The 13,089-nt window shown below is 34.4% G+C and overlaps 1 protein-coding gene across 1 annotated transcript in view; it reads left to right on the top strand.

Moving 5' to 3' along the window:
- phyhiplb (phytanoyl-CoA 2-hydroxylase interacting protein-like b) overlaps positions 1-13,089 on the top strand; it is a 47,831-nt gene that overhangs the window by 31,452 nt on the left and 3,290 nt on the right. The window contains 4 exon segments of the mRNA XM_048170726.1: positions 7,434-7,567; positions 7,569-7,631; positions 7,776-7,950; positions 10,632-10,749. Coding sequence (XP_048026683.1) covers positions 7,434-7,567; positions 7,569-7,631; positions 7,776-7,950; positions 10,632-10,749 — 490 coding nt within the window.

Genomic DNA, 13,089 nt, shown 5'->3' on the forward strand with positions numbered 1-13,089 from the left:
GTAATCTCACTAATAATATAAAATCTCACAAAAATTGATCTCACAAAATAGCAGATAATATTTTACCCAATGTAATAATAATAATCAATAACAACAATACACAGAAATAAAATATTTTACATAAAAATAAGCCTAGTTTTAATGATATTTAATACTTATTTAATCTTTTATTTTATTTAGTAATGAAAAAATGTTATTCTCATTACAGTAATGCAAAAAATTTTATCTTAAGTTGTAAAGTATTTACAGTACTGTTCAAGAGATGTTAAAGTTAAAGGAGTTAAAGAAAAAACCACATCTGACACTGGCAAATTAAAGGGGAAAAAAAATATAGAATGAAAGATATAGAAAGGGATAGTTCATCCAAAACTGAAAATGTTGTCATCACTTACTTCACCCTCATGTTGTTAAAAATGAGTTTCTTTCTTCTGTTGAACACAAAAGAAGAATGTGAATAAACAATTTGTGCTGAACACAAAAGAAGATGAATAAACATTCTTTTAAAGAATGTTGATAATCAAACAGTTGACGGTTGCCATTGACTTCCTGTAGTAGGAAAAAAAAAAACTATGAAAGTCAATGGCTGTCTGGCTACTGACATTCTTTAAAATATCTTCTTTTGTGTTCAACAGAAGAAGGAAACTCATACAAGTTTGGAACAACATGACGGTTGTGATGACAAAATTTTCATTTTTGGGTGAACTATCCCTTTAAGGTATCAAGCTATTGAGGACCCTTTGATGAACAGAAAATTAATTTAAAGATTTATTTTTGGCATTTTTGCCTTTATTATTATAGGACAGTAAGTAGACAGGAAGCGAAGTGGGAGAGGAGGAGGACGGGATCGGGAAAGGTCCATGAGCCGGGACACAAACTCGGGTCGCCTGGAGCATAACGACACTATATATGTTGGCGTGCTGCCCACGAGGCTATCAGCATCGACAGAAATAGTAATTTGCAACATTTTAAAATGTCGTGTTAAATTTAATTACTCATTATTCATTCATTAACTATGAATTCTTTCAAAAGCTTTCATAGTGATTCCAAACATTTGAAGTTTATACATACCATGCTATAGGAGTGAGTTTTTTTCTGTGAAATAATTAATAAATTAATACATTATACAATTAAGATATTTTTGTCCAAGAGCTGTCTGACTCATCCATTGACAGCAATTTAACGACCATTTTCAAGGTCCAGAAAGGTTCGGAGCCCCACACATGATACGCAAAAAAAAAAAAAAATGAAATCGTGTGCACAATTTACTAATTCATTCCCTTGATTTACTAATTTGTGCACACGATTTACTAATGTGTTCCCTTGATTTACTAAAACATGCACACAATTTAATATTTCGTTCCCTCGATTTATAAATGCACATGATTTATAAATCGAGGGAACAAAATAGTAAATCGTGTGGACGTTTTAGTAAATCGAGGGAACGAATTAGTAAATCATCCACACAATTTAGCCTACTATTTTTTTCCTGCATGTCATGTCCGGGGCTTTGTAGAAAGGTAATAAAGACATCGTTAAAATAGTCCACGTGTCTGCAGTGGTACAACCTTAATATCGAGAATATTTTTTGTGTGTGCTTTAACGTTAAGGTAAAAATGTGGGCTACTAAAGTGTTCAAGTTTGTGGAGTATGAAAGCTGAATAGTAGCGCACAGTAGTGCAGAGAAAGGACAGGAACTTGCTACTGCCAATATATATGCCGATACGCTTCTGTGAGTAAGACATAGTGCTGCTGCACAAATAGCATATCAAGTAACCCATAGCAGATCTATACAGGTGGAGCTGGGGAAGTTGGAGGGTTTTAGAGTAACTCTGAAGGGCACTGCAAACTGCTATAGTGAATGTAACCAGCCATTTAAATGTGCGAGCAACAAGCTCATTGGTTGCAGATGTGACATGGACCAATCAGCTTGTGGCGAGTATTTAATGCTGTAATTATCATATATATATGTATATAGTTCAGTCATTCTTTTGAATTTTGTGGTTAAATATGTCCCAGCATGTTTTGGTGAGAGTTTAGTGTGTTACTGAAAGTGAATGAATTTATTGTGTTAGCTGTGTGGGTGTGTAAGGAGAGCTGAGCTGCTCTACATTTAACATCTCAAGTAGCTTCACTACTGGAAAATGAACAAACCAACTGCTATAATTAAACTCAATAAGTAGACTTCCTTATTCTCTTGTTTCTCAGACCCACTGGTTGTGAATTGGAACTACTTTTGTGTTACATATACAGTATAAGTATTTGTATTTGAAACACATGTGTGTTACAAATACAAGTTTTTGCCTTTTCCTTTTGCAGTTGAAAGTATCAAAGTGCTCCACAAGTAATTCTCAGCCGAGATAATACTGTACCAGTGAGACAGTAGCGGGTGTCAGAGCGCTCCTCCCTAACGTAGGCGATCTCTTGTTATCTTGTGTCTTTGTTCTAAGAATGCATAGTGCAGGCGAGAGATAAAACGAGAAATGATTCAGTGCTGGGAGCTACACTAAGGGGCTGCCTATGAATCATTCATTCAGCAGCTCTCTGGTGGTTGAGAGGAGCTCGCTCATCCATAACGCTCCATCTGAAGAGACACAGGAGGACGTCTCCCTTATGGTGCTTCTCCAGCTCTGACTGAACTGCCTTCATCCCTCTTTCTACGCTGTGTGTTTGCACACCGGTTTTAGCTGACTGGGCAGGTAATGTGTCTGCATACAGCTCCCACAGGCATTCGCTCTCTTTCTTTTAAGTTCATTCATTCATGTCTCTCTATAGAGCTGGAGTGAATGGACAGGGCCACCTTGGTGCCAGAGTTTAGGGTTAGTGTTTGAATAGCTAACCCTCCTCAATGTCTTGTTTACTGTACCAGACAAATTTTAGGGCAGTTTTAGGTCTTTTTTTCAACAATTGGTCAACGAAAGAATGCGCTTAACATTCAGAAAATGGTGAAAGTCAAATTCGGGAGGTCAAACATTGAGTATTATCGAGTATATCGATTATAGAGGTTTGTAATTTTTTTACCACCCTGTTACTGAATTTATCATTCATTGAAGTTGACATTGACAAACTTGTACTTCCCTTAAAACTATTTACATGAAACATAATTATTTGATTATTGAATTATTTGATACAGTAACTGTGGTGATAGGGTTGAAGGGTGTTTTTACCATGCTTTAGAAAGAGTTCAAATGATGTCACTTCCTGGATGTCACCAAAAGAATGCTACTTTTTTTGTAATCAAGAAAAACCATGCAGTAACAAGGTTGAATGAAAAATGTGGGACTTATTTATTTTTTTGATAATTTATTTATTAATATATTAATTTATTTTTTTTATTTATTTGATAATTAATTTTACACAATTGCGAGTTTGCACGTCAATTTCTCTTTGCATCATAGTTCTGACTTTTTTCTCAGAATTGCGAAATTTAAACTCGCAATAGCGAGTCATAAAGTCAGAATTGCGTGATATAAAGTCAGAATTACGTCTTATAAAGTAAGAATTGTGTGATATAAACTTTTTTCTTGCAACTGCAAGTTTTTATTATGCAATTATGACTTTATAACTCGCAATTCTGACTTTTTTGTGAGGTATAAACACAATTGCGTCTTATAAAGTCAGAATTGCTTGATATAAACTTGCAATTGCATCTTATATCTCATAATATCAAGTTTATATCTCGCAATTCTGACTTTATAGCATGCAACTGTGAGTAATAAAGTCAGAATTGTGAGATATAAAATATATGTATATATATGTTTTTCCCTCACAATTAGACATTATTACATGCAATTGTGAGTTTATATCTCACAATTCTGAGAAAAAAAGTCAGATATGCGAGAAAAAAGTCAGAATTGCAAGATGTAAACTCGCAAATGTGACTTTTTCTCGAAATTGCTAGTTTATATTACGCAATTCTGACTTTATAACTTGCAATTCTCATTTAATATTATGGAATTTTGAGGAAAAAAAAGTCAGAATTGTGAGATATAAACTCGTAATTGCGAGAAAAAAAGTCAGATAAATAGTCACAATTACCTTTTTTATTTTTCATGGCGGAAACAAGCTTCTATAATTAAGGGACAGTTGAAATATGTTTAAAAGCAGATAATGTTAATGCTAAGTTAATTTGATGTTAGGTATTAGTTTATCAAACAACTAATAATTCACACAACAAAAAACATGATATTTGTGCCTAATGGTTTTAAAAATATCATGGGACAACAAAGTTTATTGTTTTGAAAGAATGTGAAATTATTTTTTTTGATGTATGGCAACATATGCTGTCAGGTCAACTTCTGTGTATTTATGTGTTCATAGATTGGTAGGGAGATCATTTACAGGAAGATTTTTTTTACTGCTTAAAACACAATTTTGTCAAAATTTGTCTATATATATATATATATATATATATATTTTTTTTTTTTTTTCCCTACAAACTTGAAATTGTTTGTATATATATATATATATATATATATATATATATATATATATATATATAAAAACTTTAACACCCTATAATGTTAAAGTTTTTTTTTTATATATATATATATACAAGTGAAATATGAAATTGATGTCCAGTAAATTGAAAATTTGGAGAAAAAAAAAAAAAAAAAAAAAATATATATATATATATATATATATATATATATATATATATATATATATATATGTTAGATGGTCCAGGTAAATTAAATATTAAATACTTGTTGTTTCTATGTATAACACATTTACTCTTGACACTGTAATGTAAAAAAAAAAAAAAAAAAAAAAAAAAATTAAGAAGGGTATTAAACATACATTATTAACTATTTTATTAAAATTGTATCTGATTAAGTTGCTAGTTTGACATTTTACATGTGGTAAACAGTAAATCTGCTGTGCTTGCTTTTATCTTGCAACATGTCAGCATATCGTTAGCCCCATAGCATAATTGCCCAGATCATATTTCAAAGGCAGATATCACAATTTGGCCAAAAAATGACTTAGGCAATTATGCTGTGAGGCTAACGATATATGAAATATGCACTTTAATATGCAATCTATATATTATATAGAATATTGGTTTGCAGTTTATTTTACACTATGTGCACTCATTTGTACTTACAGCATACTTAACTAGGAAACTACATGGGTTAAGCTTAGGTTTAGTTATTACCCAGTTATTATAATTACTATAATGTATATGTGGATCAGGAAAAGTCTTTTTTTCATACACCCGATTTAACATGTTTAATGACATTGTTTGTTGGTAATTTTTCCCATCTGTGGACTGAAGAGGCTAGAAACTGTAGTGATGTCATGCTAGTTTTCATTTAGGACTGCAGGCTGTTTTGCTAATTTGACCTTCTACAGGTCTCAGTAATGGCTGTTTTCTTCTGATTTATTTCAGAGCTGAAAGAGAAATGCTTTGAGGTGGGCTTGATTGTGCAATGTGTTGATTACATGATATAAAGCAACACATGAAAAGATGGTGATTGCAATTTGTAGACTAGAAGTCTACTAAATTTAAAAGCATGATAATTAAAAAAAATCATAACAACAAAAGCTCCATAATTACTGATTAGTGAGGCTCATTACTTAATCCTAAGGTCTAAGCATCAGTGACCAGACTTTCAATTTTTATGATGTAAACATCCCTACATTGAAGGGGAGACTTGAGCGAAATGTAGACTTTTAATTGGGCTCATTTCAATTTACCACCTAGCAACCACCCAGAATACACTAGCAACCACCTAGCAAAGTCATGCCAACCGCTCAGAAAACCCTAGCACTGTGACTGCGAGTATTGCACAAGCAACAACTTCCTTGCTCATTGGAATCTAGTTGAATGTTATTCCACACCTACTGAATTCCATTGCACTTCCATCAACTCTCATCATGGATGAAATGACCCAGTTATCTAAAAAAGCCCTTAGCCGCTTTGCCCTGCGGCACAGCCTGCAAGTCAATAGTGTCAGTGTTTGCTATTAGTACTGTGTGGTAAAGTTCAGTATTGACTTGGATAAAGGTCAAACAGGGAATGCCCTCATGAAAACATCTTAATGTTAACAATTTTGACCTTTGCTTTACATTAATCTGTAGTCACTGCTAGAATCACACATTTCATAAAAATGTATTCCAAATATTGAATCTCTTCAAGACTCTATGACTTTACAAGCACTGTTTTCTTTCTTGCGTCCTCATTAACATTCCGTTGTTAAAAAAATAAATAAATAAAATTGTAATTTTAATGGTAAATTTTAATGCTAATTGGTTAACAGTAAGTTCCCTAGTGAAAAACTAATAGATCTAATGGGACATTTCATGTAATCTTACTGTAAAATACTGTTACAGATTTTGGTTTGAAAAAGACTTCTTATAATTTATACAATGAAAAAAAAAAAAAAAAAAAAATTGACATTCCCAGAATTCTCTGTGTGACACTTCACATTTAATGGGTTTTCATTTAAATAACTTTTTTGTTGTTGTTGTTGTTGTTGTTGTTGTTGTTTTTTGTTTTTTATATCAGTTACATACATTAGGTTTTTAAAATGTTTTAAAATGAATGTTTACTGCGTTATTTTAGTGTTTTGTGTGTTACCATGATGGTGTTTTGTATTTGATGAACTTTGATTTGTCATATGGCTTTCTCTTTACCACCTTAAAGTGGTTGTAAGTATACTATAAAGGTAAAAAATTATTTTAGTCATTTGGTATATTAACATTATTTCACTTAATGAAATATACAAGTTTTTTTAATGTAAACTTAAAGGAATACGCCACTATTTTTGAAAATAGGCTCATTTTGATTATTATGTTCCTTGATTATTAGGCCTGAATGAGAGTATAGTTCCTAGCCATATCGGCCTAGAAAATCGCAACTTCTCATTTTCCGTCAATCTTAGTACATGAATTAACTACAGAAGAGTCAAGTTTTAAATAGGAAAAATATTGAAACTCTATGGTCAATTTTTGAGTGAGATGCTAACGGTCTAATCAGATTCAATGATCTATGCTAAGCTGCGGCTAAAAGTGCTACTGCCAGACCCAGAGATCGGCTGAATGGATTCGAAAATGGTAAAACTCAACTGTTTAACTCTAGGGGAGTTGGAAAATGAGCCTATTTTCAAAAATAGTGGCGTGTTCCTTTAAGGTCAATCTGTAATTCTTAAAATATTGCTAGTTCTGGCAACCACAGATTCTGTTTTTTGTTGTAAACTTCACAGATTTTTTACAGTGTTGCCAGAGGAAGGTGGTATCATTCTAGAGAGCATTTGATTGGACAGAAATTTTCACCCTTGAATGCAAGATTAGTCACCAATATTTTCATTTTAAATGTGTATATATGGCTAAAAGACCATTTTCTACACTTTCAGGTTGACAAAATAAGACAAATAGTTCTCTGTTTCTGTTCTTTCTCCCAACATCTCTATCTGTCTCATTGCGTCTCTCAGGAAATAAGTCCCTGGACAGTGGCATTGCCGAGATGGAGGAACTTCCTGTTCCCCAGAACATCAAAATCAGCAACATCACATGCGACTCCTTTAAGATCTGCTGGGATATGGACTCCAGGTCAAAGGAACGCATTCACACACTACTTCATCGACCTCAACAAGAAAGAAAACAAGAATGCTAACAAGTTCAAACACAAGGTGCGTGTCTGCAGACACTCTATATTCACCTCTCCCTTTCACAAGCCTGACCTGATGTAGGCAAGAGCTGATCTTCAGTAACATCATCATGTACATGTGTTTGAACATGACTGTCCAATCTCATTCATTATCTGTCTTCCCTAGGACGTCCCCACTAAACTGGTAGCGAAAGCAGTTCCTCTGCCCATGACAGTGCGAGGACATTGGTTCCTGAGTCCACGCACCGAGTACACTGTGGCCGTTCAGACCGCGTCCAAACAGGGTGACGGAGACTACGCCGTGTCAGAGTGGAGTGAGATCATTGAATTCTGTACAGCCGGTGAGATGCACACTCGTGCTACTTTAAAGCATGGTTTCCCAAATGGGGGTTCATGAGTTGATAAAAAGCTAATAATGTAGGCACTGTAGCCAAACTCACGCTATTGGATTGAGCTTGGAAGGAGACAATCAATGTTTAGATGGTGCCTGGGGGGCTTGATGTTTACATTTTTGGGGGAGATAAACCCATAAATGGCAGACTAATATTAGTCAATGTACAATAAACTGGGTTAAAGAGATAGTTCACCCAAAAATGAAAATTATCCCATGATTTACTCACCCTCAAGTCATCCTATGTGTACAGGTGCTGGTCATATAATTGGAATATCATCAAAAGGTTGATTTTATTTCACTGATTCCATTCAAAAAGTGAAACTTGTATATTATATTCATTCATTACACACAGACTGATATATTTCAAATGTTTATTTCTTTTAATTTTGATGATTATAACTGACAACTGAGGAAAATCCCAAATTCAGCATCTCAGAAAATTAGAATATTACTTAAGACCAATACAAAGAAAGGATTTTTAGAAATCTTGGCCAACTGAAAAGTATGAACATGAAAAGTATGAGCATGTACAGCACTCAATACTTAGTTGGGGCTCCTTTTGCCTGAATAACTGCAGCAATGCGGCGTGGCATGGAGTCGATCAGTCTGTGGCACTGCTCAGGTGTTATGAGAGCCCAGGTTGCTCTGATAGTGACCTCCAGCTCTTCTGCATTGTTGGGTCTGGCATATCGCATCTTCCTCTTCACAATACCCCATAGATTTTCTATGGGGTTAAGGTCAGGCGAGTTTGCTGGCCAATTAAGAACAGGGATACCATGGTCCTTAAACCAGGTACTGGTAGCTTTGGCACTGTGTGCAGGTGCCATGTCCTGTTGGAAAATGAAATCTGCATCTCCATAAAGTTGGTCAGCAGCAGGAAGCATGAAGTGCTCTAAAACTTCCTGGTATACGGCTGCGTTGACCTTGGACCTCAGAAAACACAGTGGACCAACACCAGCAGATGACATGGCACCCCAAACCATCACTGACTGTGTAAACTTTACACTGGACCTCAAGCAACATGGATTGTGTGTCTCTCCTCTCTTCCTCCAGGCTCTGGGACCCTGATTTCCAAATGAAATGCAAAATTTACTTTCATTAGCGAACATAACTTTGGACCACTCAGCAGCAGTCCAGTCCTTTTTGTCTTTAGCCCAGGCGAGACGCTTCTGATGCTGTCTGTTGTTCAAGAGTGGCTTGACACAGGAATGCGACAGCTGAAACCCATGTTTTGCATACGTCTGTGCGTAGTGGTTCTTGAAGCACTGACTCCAGCTGCAGTCCACTCTTTGTGAATCTCCCCCACATTTTTTAATGGGTTTTGTTTCACAATCCTCTCCAGGGTGCGGTTATCCCTATTGCTTATATACTTTTTTCTACCACACCTTTTCCTTCCCTTCGCCTCTCTATGCTTGGACACAGAGCTCTGTGAACAGCCAGCCTCTTTTGCAATGACCTTTTGTGTCTTGCCCTCCTTGTGCAAGGTGTCAATGGTCGTCTTTTGGACAACTGTCAAGTCAGCAGTCTTCCCCATGATTGTGTCGCCTACAGAACTAGACTGAGAGACCATTTAAAGGCCTTTGCAGGTGTTTTGAGTAAATTAGCTGATTAGAGTGTGGCACCAGGTGTCTTCAATATTGAACCTTTTCACAATATTCAAATTTTCTGAGATACTGAATTTGGGATTTTCCTTAGTTGTCAGTTATAATCATCAAAATTAAAAGAAATAAACATTTGAAATATATCAGTCTGTGTGTAATGAATATACAAGTTTAACTTTTTGAAATAAATTAGTGAAATAAATCAACTTTTTGATGATATTCTAATTATATGACCAGCACCTGTATGACTATCTTCTTTCAGACAAACAGAAGCGGAGATATATTTAAAAATATCCTGGCTCTCCCAAGCTTAATAATGGTAGTGAAAGGGGGGGGGGGGGTGTTTTGAAGCCCCAAAAAATGCATTCATCCATCATAAAATTAATTCATTCAGCTCCAGGTGAAGAAGAGGAGCTTGAGTTTGTTGCACAGCCATATTTGTTTGAACCGTGAGAGGCGTCTAAGCTTATGATACTCCAACATTCTGCATGATACATCGTGTCATGGGTTACTCATTTGGCACAAGTCGACTTGTGCAGCATGCGTACGGTCGTCTGGCGGAAGCTAGATATTTTACTTCATGAAGTTTTAAATTACAAAATTATTTTAATTTACAAAAACCCATCGCTTCATTTCAGAAGGCTTTTTATTAACCCCCTGGAGCTGTATGAATTATTTTTTATGATGGATGAATGCATTTTTTGGGGCTTCAAAACACTACCATTATAAAGCTTGGGAGAGCTAGGATATTTTTAAATATATCTCTGATAGCATTTATCTGAAAGAAGATAGTCATATACAGCTAGGATAGCTTGAGTGTGAGTAAATCATGGGATAATTTTCATTTTTGGGTGAACTATCCCTTTAAGAGAATGTATTTTAACATTAAAAAAATCTTACATACTTTACCTTTAAAGTAGCTGTTGGTGATATGGCCTCCATAAACCTGTTTAGGCTGTTATTGGATCATATTGACTCTGTCCACTACATTTTATCAATTTTATTTATTTTTTTTTTCTACCTACAGATTATTCCACTGTTCATCTCACACAGTTGCTGGAGAAAGCTGAGGTCATCGCCGGCAGAATGCTGCGGTTCTCAGTCTTTTATCGAAACCAGCACAAGGAGTACTTTGACCATGCAAGGTGTGTGCTTCTACAGGGGTAACAACACTAAATTATTAAAGAAACAGTAAACTTTATTTCTTTCCGAACCTCTATGACTTCCTTTCTTCGGTAGAACAAAAATCTAAAGAACATCCTGGCTGCTCTTTTCCATAAAATGAAAAGTGAAAGTTTGAAAAGACAAAAAAGCAGAAGAAGAAGGCTCAAAATCGTATGATAGCTTTGTATGAAAATTACATGAAATTTATGTTGTTACTGATTGAAAATTTTCCCCTCTACCATATCTTTCATTGTAAAATGTCCTGCTTCAGGTTTGATGTCAAAGATGTGTGATCATGAGAAATGTGACAACAAATGGCATTTGGCATCACTGGTATCAGACCAGTCCCTGTTTACTTATGGGGGCCAGGATATTCTTCATTCAAAATGACCCTTTGTGTTCCACGGAAGAAATGATGACAAATGTTTCATAGAAATAATCATTTTCACCATATTAGAAAATTCCAAAATCCTGAAAGTTAAAATGTTTGACGTTCTCTCTATATGAATCATCTTTCTTTATATCTTTGAATGTTCTTTTACGTAATCCCAGTGATTTGATTGACTTCTGTACTAATCTAATGCTGTCCTGTTTAGTATAATTTGATGAAAATAGCCATTACATCAGTCTTTATAGCAGAGAAGTCTATTTGTCTGTTGAATTTGATGCATCTAAGGTGATATAATAAATCTATAATGAGCTTTTCCAAGAATAAAGTGAATTAGATTTTAGATGAAAGAGGCTCCTTGGAATCAAATTAAATCCTTCTGAAAAGGCTCATTACAGTCAGAAGTAGTAAAAGGGAAGGCATTCATTTCCCTTCAGAAATCTCTTTTATATATATAGCTCTAGTTCTGAATGTACCACTTCAGCTTGTTTCAGTGAGACATACAGTATTCATTTGCTTGCTTTATGCAAGTCATTAAATCCAGTTTCACATGAGTGAGTGAAAGTCTATCAGTGCTGTGCTTGCCCCATTCATAATTCACTTAATTAGATATCTGGATTTTAAGTGATGCCTTTCAGATACTTCAGCTTCATTTGCCACACTGACCATAAAGATCAGGTCTAAACCCTGAGGTGATAGTAGGGAGGAAAAAGCTCTCTGATCAGACTGAGAAGTAATCGGAAGACAGTTAAATGATATTTCACAAAAAAGGCTGGTTGAAACCTGTTTCTGCCACAGAATAAAAAACTAAAAAAGGTAATTGTGACTTTATCTCACAATTCTGACTTTATTTCTTGCTATTCTGAATTTATATCTCACAATTTGAAGTCAACATCTTACGGAAGAGGATTAGGGCCAAGCAATAATAAAAAAATAAAACCATCTCGAGATTAAAGCTGATAAATTTCGAGAAAAAAGTCGAAATAAAATGTTGAGAATAAACTCATTAAATTACGAGAAAAAAACGTGTTAAATTTCAAGAAAAAGTCGAGATAAAATGTTGAGAATAAAGTCATTAAATTACGAGAAAAAAGCCATTAGATTATGAGAACAAATTCGTAATTTAACAAATTTGTGCTCATAATTTAACGACTTTTTTCTCATAATTTAATGAGTTTATTCTCAACATTTTATCTCGACTTTTTTCTTGAAATTTAACGACATTTTTCCTCATAATTTAATGAATTTGTTCTCGTAATTTAACGACTTTTTTCTCGCAATTTAATGAGTTTATTCTCAACATTTTATCTCGATTTTTTTCTCGAAATTTAACGAGTTTTTTCTCGTAATTTAACGAGTTTATTCTCAACATTTTATTTCAACTTTTTTCTCAAAAATTTAAACTTTAAAAAACTTTAAACTCGAGATGGTTTTATTTTTTTATTATTGCTTGGCCCTAATCCTCTTCCGTAACATCTCGCATTTCTGACTTTTTTTTTGCGATATGATCGCAGCCGGGAATGGTGAAAACTCAGAAATCAGAACTCGTAAAAAAAAGTCCAAATTGTGAGATAAAAACTCACAATTCTAAGAAGTATTTTTCAAAATAAATCCAAGAATTTTGTTATAAACTTTTGAAAGTTAAACTTAAAAAGTCAGAATTGTGAGATGCCAACTAAAAAATGAGATATAAAGTGAGAATGGTAAGATAAAATGCTACAATTACCTTTTTTTATTTCAAAACTGGCTTGCATAGATTATAAAAAAAAAAAGAGAGATCCTTCATGTTGTCATCATTTACTCATACGTTCCAAAAACGTATGATCTTTCTTAAAAGAGGAGAACAAAAGGAGACGTTTAGCATACAATACATCATAACATACATCATAACACCATGAAAGTGGTGCATGAGATTTATGCTATCAGCTTTCCA

Source organism: Megalobrama amblycephala, linkage group LG20 (genome assembly GCF_018812025.1).
Source record: "Megalobrama amblycephala isolate DHTTF-2021 linkage group LG20, ASM1881202v1, whole genome shotgun sequence".
Lineage (NCBI taxonomy): Eukaryota > Metazoa > Chordata > Actinopteri > Cypriniformes > Xenocyprididae > Megalobrama > Megalobrama amblycephala.